Source organism: Colius striatus, chromosome 1, assembly GCF_028858725.1.
Source record: "Colius striatus isolate bColStr4 chromosome 1, bColStr4.1.hap1, whole genome shotgun sequence".
Classification (NCBI taxonomy): Eukaryota; Metazoa; Chordata; class Aves; order Coliiformes; family Coliidae; genus Colius; species Colius striatus.
The window spans coordinates 3175675-3192884 of NC_084759.1; the positions used below are offsets into that span (position 1 = coordinate 3175675).

The window sequence follows — 17210 nt, forward strand, 5'->3', positions numbered from 1 at the left end:
TCTGGCTTTGGAAGGGGAAGTGACACACGTGTCCTGAGTGTGGGCTCCCAGAAGCTCAGGGGTTGAGAAGCAGAAGGAAGGTGTGGGGAGCTATGGGGCAAAGAGCAGCACCAACAGTGGTGGGACCAACCAGAGAGAGCTTTGAGGAGAACCTGAAGCTGTGGCTGTTGTGGGGAGCTAAGGTCAGCCTCCCTTCCTTCTGAGTGCCCAGCAGAGCGGCTCAGTGTCCCTCTAACTGTCACATGTCAGGGCTGTGCCTTTGGCAGACTCACGCCCTTTGACTCACAGAAAGGAAGCAGCAGCTTCTCATGGTTTTGCTGTTGACATAAGGCAGAAATTCTTTACTCTGAGGGTGGTGAGACACTGGCACAGGTTTCCCAGGAAAGTTGTGTATGCCCTGTGGCTGGACAAGGCTTTAGAACAACGTGATGTAGTGCAGGTGACCCAGCCCTGAATGCCCTCTGAAGACCTCTTCCAACCAATCCCATCCAATCCTTGTTGGTTGATAATAAACTAACCATGAGCCAGCAACGTGCCCTCGTGGCCAAGAAGGCCAATGGCATCCTGGGATGCATCAACAAGAGTGTGGCCAGCAGGTGCCCTGATGAGGCCTCATCTGGAGTCCTGTGTCCAGTTCTGGGCTCCTCAGCTCAAGAGGGACAGAGAATTTCTGGAGAGAGGCCAGTGCAGGGCCACCAAGATGATCAGGGGACTGAAGCATCTTCCTTATTAGGAAAGGCTGCAGGAACTGGGGCTGTTTAGTCTGGGGAACAGGAGAATGAGGGAATACAAATATCTAAAGGGTGGGTGTCAAGAGGTTGGGACATCACTTTATTCTATTGTATCTATTGACAAGACAAGGGGTGATAGGATGAAGCTGGAACACAAAAAGTTACATTTCAATATAAGAAAAAACTGTTTCACCGTGACGTGAGGAAACCCTGCCCCAGGCTGCCCAGGGAGGGTGTGAGTCTCCTTCCTTGGAGATCTTCAAGACTGGCCTGGACATGTTCCTATGTGACCTGATCTAGCTAGGACCTGCTCCTGCAAGGGGGTTAGACTAGATGAAGTCTACAGGTCTCTTCCAACCCCTACCATTCTATGATTGTTTGGTTTTGTGGTCCCATGCCATACCATGCCATCCCATGCCATCCTATCCCACAACACCCCATCCCATCCCATCCCATCCCATCCCATCCCATCCCATCCCATCCCATCCCATCCTGTGGCTCCCTGGTGATTCTCTGTCCCTTCCCATTCCCCATTGCTGCGCCACAGAGTCCTCCCCTGGCAGAGCCCGCGTGCCCCTGCCCACAGGCTGGGCACTGCCCCAGGGCTGCAGCCAGGGGAAAGCACCAGAGCCACAACAGCTTCCAGAGACGGTTTTATTAGCAAAGAGGGGGGGCAGTGCCCCGGCAGTCCAGGTACCAGCTGGACAAGGGCTGTGCAGGCGCAGGGCAGCGTGGCAGGCCGGGGCCCCCGCACGCTCCCTGGGCCTCTGTGCGGCTCTTGGACAATCAAGAGCAGCCCCGGGGCGTGCAGCCGCTGCCGTGGCGCTCCCGGCGTGAGCGGGGGCTTCTTCCCAGCGGCATCGGGCACCGTGCGATGGCATCGCGGGCGGTGGCAGCCGGCGCCGGCCAGCGCTGCCCGCGCCGGGAGATGGGCTGAGCGGCGCGGGGAGGGCCGAGGGGCCGGGGCAGAGCCCAGGCCGGGCAGCCACGGGGACGTCTTCTCCTCGGGGCCGGCGGCGCTCGTCCTGCAACAGCAGCCGTCCGTCAGGCCGCGGCCCGTGCCGGGGAGAGTCCCGCCGGCCCCGGCGTGGGCACGCGGAGCCCGGAGCCCAAAGGCTGTGTCGGGAGGGCCGGGAGCGGTGCCCTGCTGCGGCTGCAGGTGGAGAGCTGCCCGTGAGCCAGGGGACGGCCCCCGCCGCAGGGCGCTTGGCGTGGGGACACGGGCCGCCCCTGTGGTGCTGCGGGCTCTTACCGGCTGGCCGGGGCAGGGTCACCAGCTGGGCTGTCCCTCGCTGGGGCTGATCTGCTCCAGGATCTGGCTGTACCTGCGCGTGAGGGCGTTGGTGTCCCTGGTGAGGTGGGTGAGGACCTGCTGCAAGCCGGCCAGGTGGTGGGACAGGCGCTCCTGCAGCTGGGCGTCCGTGCTGTCGGCGTCCTCGCAGGAGCCGTCGGCGGCGTTGCCGCTCTGGGCCTGGTCGGTGACAGAGGCCAGGCCTTTCTCCACCATGGGCTTGATGGCCTTGAGGTGCTGGTAGCGCTCGTAGAGGTCGCAGTGGCCGCCCTCATCTGGGTCTGTGCCCTCCTGCTGTGGGAAGACCCCTCGCAGCAGGCTGGGGAACATCACCTCCCGCTCCATCTTCTGCGTGGCCGAGAAGTACTGCTCCATGGCTGTGCTGGCAGCGCTGTGCAGTGCTGGGCTGGGCTCTTGTCAGGGGCTGCCCTGAGCCTGCCCGGCCCTGCCTGGGGCTTTTTATACCCTGCTGGGGCACGGCCCCCTTTGCTCTGCTGTGCTGTGCTGTGCTGTGCTCTGTGCCCACCCTGCTGGGGCTGGACAGCCCTGGGGCCGGGCTTGGCTGTGGCCTAGCTGGGGCTGGACCAGGCTGTGTCCCTGGCTGTGTGCAATGGCTGCTGGCCCAGCTGTCCCGTGGCCTTCACCCGAACTGGCCAGGGGTCCTGCTGTGTCCTCACACCGGGAGCAGGGCTGACAGCAGAGACATAGCCAGCGGCTCTCCTCCCCTGTCCAGTCCCCAGGCCCTGGCAGCCCATCTCCTCCTGGGGCAGTGAGGCCAGCCCGTGTCTCCACAGCAGACAGCAGAGATGCTGGGGCATGGTCACCTCTGTCCCTTCTTGCTGCCATGAGCTGGGGATGTGAACCCCCTGGGACATTGAGCAATCCCTGTCTGCAGCCCTCTCTGGTTAACTTTCAAACACCACGTTTCCCAAGCCAAGATTGATCTATTTCTATAAATAAAACGACTGAAGGTCTCTTGAATTAAATCCAGCAAGGGATGTAAAGGAAAACAAGAAGGGCTTCTTCAAGTAAGTGAGCAGCAACAGGTAGACCAGGGAGAGTGTGAGTGCGCTGCTGAACAAGGAGGGAGGCCTGGCGATGGAGGATATAGGGAAGTGGAGCTACCGAATGGTGCCTTTACTTCAGTCTGTTATCCTATGGCCAGACCTTGGGAGTCCCAGACCCTAAAGGACAGAAGGAAAGTCTGGAGCAAGAAAGATCTTCCCTTGGTTAGGAAGGTTGTGACCTGCTTTAGATGAGCTCTGCAGAACACCCTGAGATACTGGTGGGCAGCAAATAAACAGCAACATGCCCTCATGGGCAGAAAGGCCAGTGGCATTCTGGGTGGAAAAGCATGGGTAGTGGGTGGAGGGAGGTTCTCCCCCTCAGCATCACCTTGGTGAGGCCTCATCTGGAGTGCTGTGTACAGTACAAAAAGTCATAGAACTGCTGGACAGAGGTCAACACAGGTTCACAGAGATGCTGAGGAGACTGAAACATCTCTCAGATGAGGACAGATTGTGAGATCTGGTACTGTGAGACACTGGAACAGATTGTTAAGAGAAGTTGTAGTGAGACACTGGCACAGATTGCCCAGAGAAGTTGTGGATGCCCTGTGGCTCGACAGGGATTTGGAGCAACGTGATGTAGTCCAAGATGCCCAGGGCCTGGGAGCAACCCAGGACCGCAGAGCTAGTGAGACCCAACCCACTGCCATGAGCACAGGCTGAAGGATGATGCTGAAACCAAACGAGGGGAGCAGGAGGAAAGGGAGCTCTCCTCCCCTGTCCCGTCCCCAGGCCCATGCAGCCCATCTCCTCGCAGAGCAGTGGGGCTGGCCCATGTCCCCACAGCAGACAGCAGCGCTGCTGGGGCATGGTCACCTCTGTCCCTCCTTGCTGCCATGAGCTGGGGATGTGAACACCCCTGGGACATTGAGCAATCCCTGTCTGCAGCTCTATCTAGTTAACTTTCAAACACCACGTTCCCCAAGCCAAGATTGATCTGTTTCTAAAAATAAAAAAGTCAGATACAGGAGGTTCAAGCCCTCAGGGATGAAGAAGAAGGTTCTGGACCAACTGAAATGGAAGAAGGAAGTCTATGGAACATGGAAACGAGCCTGGTCACTTGGGAAGAGTTTGGGAATGTTGTCAGAGCATGCAGGGGTGTAACAAGGAAGGCTGAAGCCCTCTTGAGTTAAACCCAGCAAGGAATGTAAACAAGAAGGGCTTCTTCAAGGAAATGAGCAGCAAAGGGTAGATCAGGAGAGTGTGAGTCTGCTGCTGAACAAGGAGGGCGGCCTGGTGATGGAGGATACAGAGAAGTGGAGCTACTGAATGGTGCCTTTCCTTCAGTCTGTTATCCTAAGGTCAGACCTTGGGAATCCCAGACCCTGAAGGACAAAAGGAAAGTCTGGAGCAAGGAGGAACTCCTCTTGGGTGGGGAGGTTGTGACCTCCTTTAGATGAGCTCTGCAGAGAGGGCCCTGGTAGTACTGGTGGGCAGCAAATAAACAGCAACATGCCTTCATGGGCAGGAAGGCCAGTGGCATCGTGGGTGGAAGAATATGAGCAGTGAGTGGAGGGAGGTTCTCCCCCTTTGCACAACCCTGGTGAGGCCTCATCTGGAGTGCTGGGTCCTGTTCAAAAAGACACAGAACTGCTAGAGAGTCCATCACAGGGCCACCAAGATGATCAGGGGCCTGGAGCATCTCTCAGATGAAGAGAGGTTGTGAGACTTGGTGCTGTTGAGCCTGGAGAACAGAAAGCTGATGAGGTACCAGTTCTGGGCTCCCTCACTGAGGGGAACCTGCTGTAGCAGGGGGTTTGGTTGGATGAGCTCTGGAGGACCTTCCCACCTCCATCAAGGATTCAGTATGGAAAATCCCACATGGCACGTGCTGAGATGTGGGGCCTGGGGCTGCAGGACCCAGCTGGGTGTCTCCTTCCCCTGGTCTCTCCCCCAGCCCAGCACAGGCAGGGACAGGGACGGGAGGCCATGCTGGGTCATTGCCGTGGCAGCAGCACGGAGCCGTTGCTGCCCGTGGGGGATTGGGACAGGGCCACCCCCCGCTGCCCCCATCCTGGGGCAGAGGCCACGCTCGGGGCAGCGGCCACACTGCCCGTCCCGTGTGTCCCTGCGGCCTGTGGCAATCGGGGCCTCTTCTATTTGGGGAAAGGCTGAAGGGCCCACGGCCCTTTTGCAGCCCTGAGCGATGGCAGCGCTCCCACTGCCCCGATGGGTCCTACACAGGTGTTCTATTTGGGGAAAGGCAAACGGTGCCCTGTGCCAAGCAGACCCATCCCCACCAGCCCTCCTCTCTCTTTTCACGTGTCCTTCAGGTTATCTGAGTGTCCTGGCCTAGGCACCAGCACTGCACTGAGGTGTGTGGCTGCTGCTGGGTAATCTGGGCCACTTTGGTGGCACCTGCAGGTGTCGGGACATCACAGTGTCCCACAGGTTGGGCATGGCACCTTTGGCAGGCTCACAGTCTTTGGCTCACAAAGAGGAGATGCACAAAAGATGGGAAGGGGAGAGGAGGGGCAGTGGGGACAGTCTGGTGGGCAGGGGGCATTTGGCAGTGTGGGGCCCTGGCTGGGACACTGGGCTGGTGCCGAGCTGTGCCCTGCCCGCAGGGTACCGATGGAAACTGGGAAAGTGCAGTGAGACAGGATTTCATCCTTACACAGCAATGACATGGCTGGAGTTGCAAATGTGCCTGATACACAGTTTGAATCACAGTTTGAAGTAGGCAATGGGTTAGAGGAAGGCTTGCTGCATGACACTAGTGCTGTAGCTGCTATTCATTCCTAAGGGAATTGATAGTTTGATGGCAGCTTAATGATTACTGAGTTCAAAGGCAACGATGTTCCTCACCCCTATCAATGGCAGCGGGTGATTCTCTTTCTCTCAGCTGCAGAGGATAACCCTGATGGGTGTCCCTGCTAGGGAGGGATTTCCACACACACCAAAGAAGAGTGTGTAGGGATCCTCTACCCTACAGAAATGGGACAGGGCTTTTATAGAGTGAGGGACTGTCAGTAGCTGAGTTTACATCTCCACAGAGCTAACAGGAACAACTACCTTCTAGCAACAACGTTACCTCACACGTGTCTGCTTCACAACACACTAGCTCAGGAATTGTCTTACCTGCCTAGTTATAATAGGAGATCCCAGAGCCAGGCTACCATGTAACAGCCTTCAGAGCTAACAACCAGGGTGGCCTTCATCTGATGTGTTCTCAGCAGGCACACAGCCCTGCTACACCAGCCTGAGAGGGGTGCAATGTGCTCCTCGGGTCTCTGTGGCTGCAGGGCTGGCATTTGGGAAAGCCTCCTCTGACCCTCCTCCCTGAGGGCAGCACATCTTCAGCTGTGGCTCAGGAAGGGGAAATGATGCCACACAGATGTCATGAGTGTGTGCTCAGAGCAGCTCTGGTGCTAAATATGTGTGAGCAGGAGAGAGGTGCTGGGAGCTGTGGGGCACAGGGCAGCACCAGCAGCTGTGAGACACTTGGGAGAGAGCTTTGAAGGGAACGAGAAGCTGTGATGTTGTTGTGGGAGGATGAGGTCTGTCTCCCTCCTTTCTCGGTGCCCAGCAGAGGGGATCAGTGTCCCTCTCCCTGTCACACGTCAGGGCTGTGCCTTTGGCAGATTCACACTCTTTGGCTCATAGAAAGGAAGCAGCAGCTATTGTTGGTGTTGCTGTTGACATTGGACTAGATGATTTCTAAAGGTCCCTTCCAACCCTACCATTGTGTGATTCTGTGATTCTATGATTACTCTAAGGGTGGTGAGACACTGGCACAGCTTGCCCGAGAAGCTGTGGCTGCCATGCGGCTGGACAAGGCTTTGGAGAAATGTGATGCAGTGCAACATGGCCCTGCCCAGGGCATGTGCTGCAATTAAATGGCATCTTTAAAGGGTCTTTCCATGCCATGCCATGCCATGCCATGCCATGCCATGCCATGCCATGCCATCCCATCCTGTGGCTCCCCGGTGATTCTCTGTCCCTTCCCATTCCCCATCGCTGAGCCGCAGAGTCCTCCCCTGGCAGCGCCCGCGTGCCCCTGCCCACAGGCTGGGCACTGCCCCAGGGCTGCGGCCAGGGGAAAGCACCAGAGCCACAACAGCTTCCAGAGACGGTTTTATTAGCAAAGAGGGGGGGCAGTGCCCCGGCAGTCCAGGTACCAGCTGGACAAGGGCTGTGCAGGCGCAGGGCAGCGTGGCAGGCCGGGGCCCCCGCACGCTCCCTGGGCCTCTGTGCGGCTCTTGGACAATCAAGAGCAGCCCCGGGGCGTGCAGCCGCTGCCGTGGCGCTCCCGGCGTGAGCGGGGGCTTCTTCCCAGCGGCATCGGGCACCGTGCGATGGCATCGCGGGCGGTGGCAGCCGGCGCCGGCCAGCGCTGCCCGCGCCGGGAGATGGGCTGAGCGGCGCGGGGAGGGCCGAGGGGCCGGGGCAGAGCCCAGGCCGGGCAGCCACGGGGATGTCTTCTCCTCGGGGCCGGCGGCGCTCGTCCTGCAACAGCAGCCGTCCGTCAGGCCGCGGCCCGTGCCGGGGAGAGTCCCGCCGGCCCCGGCGTGGGCACGCGGAGCCCGGAGCCCAAAGGCTGTGCCGGGAGGGCCGGGAGCGGTGCCCTGGTGCGGCTGCAAGTGGAGAGCTGCCCGTGAGCCAGGGGACGGCCCCCGCCGCAGGGCGCTTGGCGTGGGGACACGGGCCGCCCCTGTGGTGCTGCGGGCTCTTACCGGCTGGCCGGGGCAGGGTCACCAGCTGGGCTGTCCCTCGCTGGGGCTGATCTGCTCCAGGATCTGGCTGTACCTGCGCGTGAGGGCGTTGGTGTCCCTGGTGAGGTGGGTGAGGACCTGCTGCAAGCCGGCCAGGTGGTGGGACAGGCGCTCCTGCAGCTGGGCGTCCGTGCTGTCGGCGTCCTCGCAGGAGCCGTCGGCGGCGTTGCCGCTCTGGGCCTGGTCGGTGACAGAGGCCAGGCCTTTCTCCACCATGGGCTTGATGGCCTTGAGGTGCTGGTAGCGCTCGTAGAGGTCGCAGTGGCCGCCCTCATCTGGGTCTGTGCCCTCCTGCTGTGGGAAGACCCCTCGCAGCAGGCTGGGGAACATCACCTCCCGCTCCATCTTCTGCGTGGCCGAGAAGTACTGCTCCATGGCTGTGCTGGCAGCGCTGTGCAGTGCTGGGCTGGGCTCTTGTCAGGGGCTGCCCTGAGCCTGCCCGGCCCTGCCTGGGGCTTTTTATACCCTGCTGGGGCACGGCCCCCTTTGCTCTGCTCTGCTCTGCTCTGCTCTGCTGTGCTCTGTGCCCACCCTGCTGGGGCTGGACAGCCCTGCGGCTGGGCTTGGCTGGGGCCCAGCTGGGTCTGGGCCAGGCTGTGTTCCTGGCTGTGTGCAATGGCTGCTGGCCCAGCTGCCCCGTGGCCTTCACCCGAGATGGCCGGGGGTCCTGCTGTGTCCCCAACACTGGGAGCAGGGCTGACAGGAGAAACATAGCCAGGGGATGCCCTGTGGCTGGACAGGGCTTTGGAGCAACGTGATGCAGTGCAAGATGTCCCAGGGCCAGGGAGCAACCCAGGACTGAAGATCCAGTGAGCCCAAACCCACTGCCATGAGCACAGGCTGAAGGATGATGCTGAAACCAAACCAGAGGAGCAGGAGGAAAGGGAGCTCTCCTCCCCTGTCCCGTCCCCAGGCCCTGGCAGCCCATCTCCTCCCGGGGCTGTGGGGCCAGCCCGTGTCCCCACAGCAGACAGCAGAGCTGCTGGGGCATGATCACCTCTGTCCCTCCTTGCTGCCATGAGCTGGAGATGTGAACACCCCGGGGACATTGAGCAATCCCTGTCTGCAGCCCTCTCTGGTTAACTTTCAAACACCACATTCCCCAAGCCAAAATTGATCTATTTCTATAAATAAAAATCAGATAAAGTAGGTTCAAAGCCTGCAGGAATGAACAAGAAGCTTCTGGAACAACTTAAATGGAATAATGAAATCTATGGAACATGGAAACGAGCCTGGTCACTTGGAAGAGTTTGGGAATGTTGCCAGAGCATGCAGGGGTGTAACAAGGAAGGCTGAAGCCCTCTTGAGTTAAACCCAGCAAGGAATGTAAAGGAAAACAAGAAGGGCTACTTCAGGTAACCTTGCAGTTAAAGGTAGGACAGGGAGAGTGTGAGTCTGCTGCAGAACAAGGAGGGAGGCCTGGTGATGGAGGATACAGGGAAGTGGAGCTACTGAATGGTACCTTTGCTTCAGTCTGTTATCCTAAGGTCAGACCTTGGGTATCCCAGACCCTGAAGGACAGAGGGAAAGTCTGGAGCAACAAGGACTTGGCTGGGGAATGGCGACCGGCTGTAGATGAGCTCTGCAGAGAGGGACCTGGGACTGCTGATGGGCTGCAAAGAAACATACACAGCAATGTGCAGAGAGCAGTGCTCACAGAGGACTGTGACCTCTCCCCCTCCTTTAACCAAGTGCTTGGGAACCATCAGAGACATTGAGTAATCCCTGTCTGCAGGCACATGGAAAATCCCAGAGTGCATGCACTGAGACACAGAGTTTGTTAATAGGGGGCCCAGCTGGGTGTCCCCAGAAGCATCCCCTTCCCCTGGTCTCTCCCCCAGCCCAGCACAGGCAGGGACAGGGACGGGAGGCCATGCTGGGTCGTTGCTGCGGCAGCAGCACGGAGCCGTTGCTGCCCGTGGGGGATTGGGACAGGGCCACCCCCCGCTGCCCCCATCCCGGGGCAGAGGCCACGCTCGGGGCAGCGGCCGCACTGCCCGTCCCGCGAGTCCCTGCGGCCTGTGGCCTCTTCTATTTGGGGAAAGGCCGAAGGACCCACGGCCCTTTTGCAGCCCTGAGCGATGGCAGCTCTCCCACTGCCCCGATGGGTCCCACACAGGTGTTCTATTTAGGGAAAGGGAAACGGTGCCCTGTGCCAAGCAGACCCATCCCCACCAGCCCTCCTCTCTCTTTTCACGTGTCCTTCAGGTTATCTGAGTGTCCTGGCCTAGGCACCAGCACTGCACTGAGGTGTGTGGGTGCTGCTGGGGATGGGTCTGCTTGGCACAGGGCACTGTTTGCCTTTCCCCAAATAGAACACCTGTCTGGGACCCATCAGACGGGACGGGGGCAGCGGGGGGTGTCCCTGTCCCAATCCCCTACGGGCAGCAACGGCTCCGTGCTGCTGCCACGGCAACGACCCAGCATGGCCTCCCGTCCCTGTCCCTGCCTGTGCCGGGCTGGGGGAGAGACCAGGGGAAGGAGACACCCAGCTGGGTCCTGCAGCCCCAGGCCCCACATCTCAGCACGTGCCATGTGGGATTTTCCATACTGAATCCTTGATGGAGGTGGGAAGGTCCTCCAGAGCTCATCCAGCCAAACCCCCTGCTACAGCAGGTTCCCCTCAGTGAGGGAGCCCAGAACTGGTACCTCATCAGCTTTCTGTTCTCCAGGCTGAACAGCACCAAGTCTCACAACCTCTCTTCATCTGAAATGCTCCAGGCCCCTGATCATCTTGGTGGCCCTGTGATGGACTCTCCAGCAGTTCTGTGTCTTTTTGAACAGGACCCAGCACTCCAGATGAGGCCTCACCAGGGTTGTGCAAAGGGGGAGAACCTCCCTCCACTCACTGCTCATATTCTTCCACCCAGGATGCCACTGGCCTTCCTGCCCATGAAGGCATGTTGCTGTTTATTTGCTGCCCACCAGTACTACCAGGGCCCTCTCTGCAGAGCTCATCTAAAGGAGGTCACAACCTCCCCACCCAAGAGGAGTTCCTCCTTGCTCCAGACTTTCCTTTTGTCCTTCAGGGTCTGGGATTCCCAAGGTCTGACCTTAGGATAACAGACTGAAGGAAAGGCACCATTCAGTAGCTCCACTTCTCTGTATCCTCCATCACCAGGCCGCCCTCCTTGTTCAGCGGCAGACTCACACTCTCCTGATCTACCCTTTGCTGCTCATTTCCTTGAAGAAGCCCTTCTTGTTTACATTCCTTGCTGGGTTTAACTCAAGAGGGCTTCAGCCTTCCTTGTTACACCCCTGCATGCTCTGACAACATTCCCAAACTCTTCCCAAGTGACCAGGCTCGTTTCCATGTTCCATAGACTTCCTTCTTCCATTTCAGTTGGTCCAGAACCTTCTTCTTCATCCCTGAGGGCTTGAACCTCCTGTATCTGACTTTTTTATTTATAGAAATAGATCAATCTTGGCTTGGGAAACGTGGTGTTTGAAAGTTAACTAGATAGAGCTGCAGACAGGGATTGCTCAATGTCCCAGGGGTGTTCACATCCCCAGCTCATGGCAGCAAGGAGGGACAGAGGTGATCATGCCCCAGCAGCTCTGCTGTCTGCTGTGGGGACACGGGCTGGCCCCACTGCCCTGGGAGGAGATGGGCTGCCAGGGCCTGGGGACGGGACAGGGGAGGAGAGCTCCCTTTCCTCCTGCTCCCCTCGTTTGGTTTCAGCATCATCCTTCAGCCTGTGCTCATGGCAGTGGGTTGGAGCTCACTAGCTCTGTAGTCGTGGGTTGCTCCCTGGGCCTGGGACATCTTGCACTACATCACGTTGCTCCAAAGCCCTGTCCAGCCACAGGGCATCCACAACTTCTCTGGGCAATCTGTGCCAATGCCTCAAGACTTTCAGAACAATGAATTTCTGCCTTATGTCAACAACATCACCATCAGAAGCTGCTGCTTCCTTTCTGTGAGCCAAAGAGTATGAACCTGCCAAAGGTGCCATGCCCATTCTGTGGGACACTGTGATGTCCCCACACCTGCAGGTGCCACCAGAGTGGCCCAGATTGCCCAGCAGCAGCCACACACCTCAGTGCAGTGCTGCGCCTAGGCCAGGACACTCAGATAACCTGAAGGACACATGAAAAGAGAGAGGAGGGCTGGTGGGGATGGGTCTGCTTGGCACAGGGCACCGTTTGCCTTTCCCCAAATAGAAGAGGCCCCGATTGCCACAGGCCGCAGGGACACGCGGGATGGGCAGTGCGGCCATTGCCCCGAGCGTGGCCTCTGCCTCCGTGCTGCTGCCACTGCAACAACCCAGCATGGCCTCCCGTCCCTGTCCCTGCCTGTGCCGGGCTGGGGGAGAGACCAGGGGAAGGAGACACCCAGCTGGGTCCTGCAGCCCCAGGCCCCACATCTCAGCACGTGCCATGTGGGATTTTCCATACTGAATCCTTGATGGAGGTGGGAAGGTCCTCCAGAGCTCATCCAGCCAAACCCCCTGCTACAGCAGGTTCCCCTCAGTGAGGGAGCACAGGAACATGTTCAGATGGGACACATTCCTTCTTGTTCTGTCCTTCTTTTCTGGCAATGATTTGTTGAGAGAGAGAAGTGACCATGCAGACCCCAAGGTCAGTGAGGGAAGAGAGGAGGAGGTGTGCTGGGGCAGAGACTCCCCTGCATCCTGCAGAGAGGACTGTTGAAGCAGAGATTAGTTTGTTAAAGACCCTGTGCCAGGGGCAGTGACTGTGGCCAGAGGAAACCATGTCCCACGGCAGGGACCCCATATTCACAGAGGCTGTAGCTGCTGGGAAGAGCCTACACCAGAGAAGTTCATTAAGGACTGTGTCCCAGGGCAGGGACCCCATGCTGGAGCAGGGGAAGAATGCCAGGGGTCGTCCTCATCTGAGAAGTGGCAGAGCCCATCTGTGAGAGACCGAACACATTCCTCATTCCCTGCTCCCCTGAGCTGTTGAGGGGGGAGGAGGTTGAGATATGGGGAGCAGTCAGCTGGGCCTGGGAAGAAAGGAGGGATTGGGGAGAGAGATCTTAAAGTGCTGGTTGTAATTTTCTCATCATCCTACTCCCTTTTCTGTTCTGTTCTGTTTCTTGTATGTAGTAGAATAAACTTTCCTACTTTCTTCTCTATGTCCCAAGGTCTGACCCTAGGATAACAGACTGAAGTAAAGTTGGCAAACAGTAGCTATGCCCTCTCTGTATCTTCCATGACCAGGGCACCTCCTAGTTCAGCAGCAAACTCACACTCTCCCTGGTCTACCATTTGCTGCTCATTTACCTGAACAAGCCCTTCTTGTTTTCATAGAAACACAGAATGACAGGGCTTGGAAAGGACCTTTAGAAATCATGTAGTCCAACCCCCCTGCAGAAGCAGGTCAACTTAGATCAGATTGCATAGGAACATGTCCAGGTGGGTCTTGAAGACCTCCAAGGGAGGAGCCTCCACAACCCCTCTGGGCAGCCTGTGCCAGGGCTCCCTCACTGAAACACTGAAACAGTTTTTTCTAACATTTAAATTGAACTTCTTGTGTTCCCGCTTTTTGCATCACTGTTCTGGTTTAGCAAGGAGCAGCTTTTGGCTTAGTAACAGGGGGAGCGGGTTGCAGTGAAGACCTGGTAACGAGTTTGCAGACTCTCCTCCGGCTCCTGGGTTCACACCCACCTCCGGCCCGGCTGGGCCAATCTGGCGCCTCTGCCATCACTATTTAGGGGACGGGAATTTGAAATGCGAGGCAGGAGGTGTAAGAGTGATACAAGATGGAGGCGACCACGCGGATCCTTCAGCCAGAGAAGGAGGAAGGAAGGAGAAGCAATAGACCAGAGACCCTTCTGCAAGCCGTGGCAAGAATGCAAGCTGTGCCCCTGCAACCTATGGAGATCCATGGCAGGACCGAGAGTTACCAGCAGCTCCATGTGAGTGAGCCCGGATGGGCGAGGGACTGTGTGGGGAGGGGCCATGGCCCAGGCCGTGCTGGAGAGCCTGCACGCCGCAGAGCAGCCCCACACGAGAGGCAGAGAGGAGCTGCAGCCTTTGGGATAAGTGCGCGTCGGAGCAGCCCGAGCAGGGCTGCTGTGTGTGTGAGTTACCCCACAGACTTGCAGGGAGGACTGGTGTGGAGTTCACCCGTCCTGAGGAGGGACAAACGGCAGAAGCTATCGGGAACAGACTAACTGAAACCCCCACTGCCTGCCCCCCGAACCGTTCAGGAGGGGACAGGGTAAAAACACCGAGATCAGGGCTCTGAGCCCGGGAAGAAGGGAGGTGTGGCGGGAAGGTGTTCTTAAAAAGGCTGGTTGGACTCTTCATTGACGTATTCCTCTGTGTTGTTTCGTTTTGGTTATGTTTTGGGTTTTTGTGGGTATGTTTTAGTTGATGTTGCATTAAATTATTTTTCTGTTTTCTTCCCCAAACCGAGTGGCCTGGTCTGTTTTGTCCTGAACCTTAAGCGGCAATTAAGCCCTCCCTGCCCTTAAGCAATTCTCAGCCTCTTAGGTACTCGAGGCTAATCGTGGCCTTTGTTCCCTGATGGGCCTAAACCCTTGTCCTGTTGCTAGACACAATAGAAAAAGGTGTCGCCCCAACCTCCTGACACTCACCATTGAGATATTTGTAACTATTAATGAGATCCCCCCTCAGTCTCCTCTTCTCCAGACTAAACAGCCCCAGGTCCCGCAGCCTTTCCTCATAAGGAAGACGCTCCAGTCCCCTGGTCATCTTCGTAGCCCTGCACTGGCCTCTCTCCAGCACTTCCCTGTCCTTCTTGAGCTGAGGAGCCCTGAAATAGACACAGGACTCCAGATGAGGCCTATACAGGGCAGAGCAGAGAGGGAGAAGAACCTCCCTTGACCTGCTGCCCCAGGAGGAGATGGGCTGCCAGGGCCTGGGGACTGGACAGGGGAGGAGAGCCCCTGGCTATGTCTCTGCTGTCAGCCCTGCTCCTGGCGTGGGGACACAGCAGGACCCCCGGCCAGCTCGGGTGAAGGCCACGGGGCAGCTGGGCCAGCACCCATTGCACACAGCCAGGGACATGGCCTGGCCCAGCCCCAGCTGGGCCCCAGCCAAGCCCAGCCCCGTGGCCATCCAGCCCCAGCGGGGTGGGCACAGAGCACAGCACAGCAGAGCAGAGCAAAGGGGGCCGTGCCCCAGCAGGGTATAAAAAGCCCCAGGCAGGGCCAGGCAGGCTCAGGGCAGCCCCTGACAAGAGCCCAGCCCAGCACTGCACAGCGCTGCCAGCACAGCCATGGAGCAGTACTTCTCGGCCACACAGAAGATGGAGCGGGAGGTGATGTTCCCCAGCCTGCTGCGAGGGGTCTTCCCACAGCAGGAGGGCACAGACCCAGATGAGGGCGGCCACTGCGACCTCTACGAGCGCTACCAGCACCTCAAGGCCATCAAGCCCATGGTGGAGAAAGGTCTGGCCTCTGTCACCGACCAGGCCCAGAGCGGCAACGCCGCCGACGGCTCCTGCGAGGACGCCGACAGCACGGACGCCCAGCTGCAGGAGCGCCTGTCCCACCACCTGGCCGGCTTGCAGCAGGTCCTCACCCACCTCACCAGGGACACCAACGCCCTCACGCGCAGGTACAGCCAGATCCTGGAGCAGATCAGCCCCAGCGAGGGACAGCCCAGCTGGTGACCCTGCCCCGGCCAGCCGGTAAGAGCCCGCAGCACCACAGGGGCGGCCCGTGTCCCCACGCCAAGCGCCCTGCGGCGGGGGCCGTCCCCTGGCTCACGGGCAGCTCTCCACCTGCAGCCGCAGCAGGGCACCGCTCCCGGCCCTCCCGGCACAGCCTTTGGGCTCCGGGCTCCGCGTGCCCACGCCGGGGCCGGCGGGACTCTCCCCGGCACGGGCCGCGGCCTGACGGACGGCTGCTGTTGCAGGACGAGCGCCGCCGGCCCCGAGGAGAAGACGTCCCCGTGGCTGCCCGGCCTGGGCTCTGCCCCGGCCCCTCGGCCCTCCCCGTGCCGCTCAGCCCATCTCCCGGCGCGGGCAGCGCTGGCCGGCGCCGGCTGCCACCGCCCGCGATGCCATCGCACGGTGCCCGATGCCGCTGGGAAGAAGCCCCCGCTCACGCCGGGAGCGCCACGGCAGCGGCTGCACGCCCCGGGGCTGCTCTTGATTGTCCAAGAGCCGCACAGAGGCCCAGGGAGCGTGCGGGGGCCCCGGCCTGCCACGCTGCCCTGCGCCTGCACAGCCCTTGTCCAGCTGGTACCTGGACTGCCGGGGCACTGCCCCCCCTCTTTGCTAATAAAACCGTCTCTGGAAGCTGTTGTGGCTCTGGTGCTTTCCCCTGGCTGCAGCCCTGGGGCAGTGCCCAGCCTGTGGGCAGGGGCACGCGGGCTCTGCCAGGGGAGGACTCTGCGGCGCAGCGATGGGGAATGGGAAGGGACAGAGAATCACCGGGGAGCCACAGGATGGAATGGGATGGGATGGGATGGGATGGGATGGTATGGGATGGGATGGGATGGCATGGCATGGCATGGCATGGCATGACATGGCATGGCATGGCATGGGATGGCATGGCATGGGATGGCATAGCATGGGATGGGATGGGATAGGATGGGATGGGATGGAATGGGATGGGATGGGATGGAAAGAGCCTTTAAAGAGACCATTTAATTGCAGCACATGCCCTGGACAGGGCCATCTTGCACTGCATCACATTTCTCCAAAGCCTTGTCCAGCCGCATGGCAGCCACAGCTTCTCGGGCAAGCTGTGCCAGTGTCTCACCACCCTTAGAGTAATCACAGAATCACACAATGGTAGGGGCCTTTGGAAGGGACCTTTAGAAATCATCTAGTCCAATGTCAACAGCAACACCAACAATAGCTGCTGCTTCCTTTCTATGAGCCAAAGAGTGTGAATCTGCCAAAGGCACAGCCCTGACGTGTGACAGGGAGAGGGACACTGAGCCCCTCTGCTGGGCACCGAGAAAGGAGGGAGACAGACCTCATCCTCCCACAACAACATCACAGCTTCTCGTTCCCTTCAAAGCTCTCCCCAGGTGTCTCACAGCTGCTGGTGCTGCCCTGTGCCCCACAGCTCCCAGCACCTCTCTCCTGCTCACACATATTTAGCACCAGAGCTGCTCTGAGCACACACTCATGACATCTGTGTGGCATCATTTCCCCTTCCTGAGCCACAGCTGAAGATGTGCTGCCCTCAGGGAAGAGGGTCAGAGGAGGCTTTCCCAAATGCCAGCCCTGCAGCCACAGAGACCCGAGGAGCACATTGCACCCCTCTCAGGCTGGTGTAGCAGGGCTGTGTGCCTGCTGAGAACACATCAGATGAAGGCCACGCTGGTTGTTAGCTCTGAAGGCTGTTACATGGCAGCCTGGCTCTGGGATCTCCTATTATAACTAGGCAGGTAAGACAATTCCTGAGCTAGTGTGTTGTGAAGCAGACACGTGTGAGGTAACGTTGTTGCTAGAAGGT

General features: G+C 59.0%; 3 protein-coding genes across 5 annotated transcripts; 1 reads left to right on the forward strand and 2 right to left on the reverse strand.

The window, feature by feature from the left end:
• Window positions 1-1378: 1378 nt before the first annotated feature.
• On the reverse strand, window positions 1379-2445 carry LOC133629633 (thyroid hormone-inducible hepatic protein-like). Of its 2 annotated transcripts, none has more exons than XM_062020342.1 (2): window positions 1984-2445; window positions 1379-1756 (listed from the first exon to the last, which is right to left on the reverse strand). In XM_062020342.1, the coding sequence occupies exon 1, from the start codon at window positions 2395-2397 to the stop codon at window positions 2002-2004; it is 396 nt and encodes a 131-aa protein (XP_061876326.1). In that variant the 5' UTR covers window positions 2398-2445; the 3' UTR covers window positions 1379-1756; window positions 1984-2001. The 2 variants fall into 2 exon arrangements, with proteins under 2 accessions (XP_061876326.1, XP_061876327.1); XM_062020343.1 differs by lacking the exon at window positions 1379-1756 and adding an exon at window positions 1791-1884.
• Window positions 2446-7160: 4715 nt separating this feature from the next.
• LOC133629634 (thyroid hormone-inducible hepatic protein-like) lies at window positions 7161-8243 on the reverse strand. Of its 2 annotated transcripts, none has more exons than XM_062020344.1 (2): window positions 7766-8243; window positions 7161-7538 (listed from the first exon to the last, which is right to left on the reverse strand). In XM_062020344.1, the coding sequence occupies exon 1, from the start codon at window positions 8177-8179 to the stop codon at window positions 7784-7786; it is 396 nt and encodes a 131-aa protein (XP_061876328.1). In that variant the 5' UTR covers window positions 8180-8243; the 3' UTR covers window positions 7161-7538; window positions 7766-7783. The 2 variants fall into 2 exon arrangements, with proteins under 2 accessions (XP_061876328.1, XP_061876329.1); XM_062020345.1 differs by having other exon boundaries at window positions 7161-7666.
• A 6729-nt stretch (window positions 8244-14972) lies between these two features.
• Window positions 14973-16032, forward strand: LOC133629635 (thyroid hormone-inducible hepatic protein-like). The gene is made up of 2 exons (XM_062020346.1): window positions 14973-15427; window positions 15655-16032. Exon 1 carries the CDS (start codon window positions 15014-15016, stop codon window positions 15407-15409), a length of 396 nt encoding a protein of 131 aa, XP_061876330.1. The 5' UTR covers window positions 14973-15013; the 3' UTR covers window positions 15410-15427; window positions 15655-16032.
• Window positions 16033-17210: the final 1178 nt, after the last annotated feature.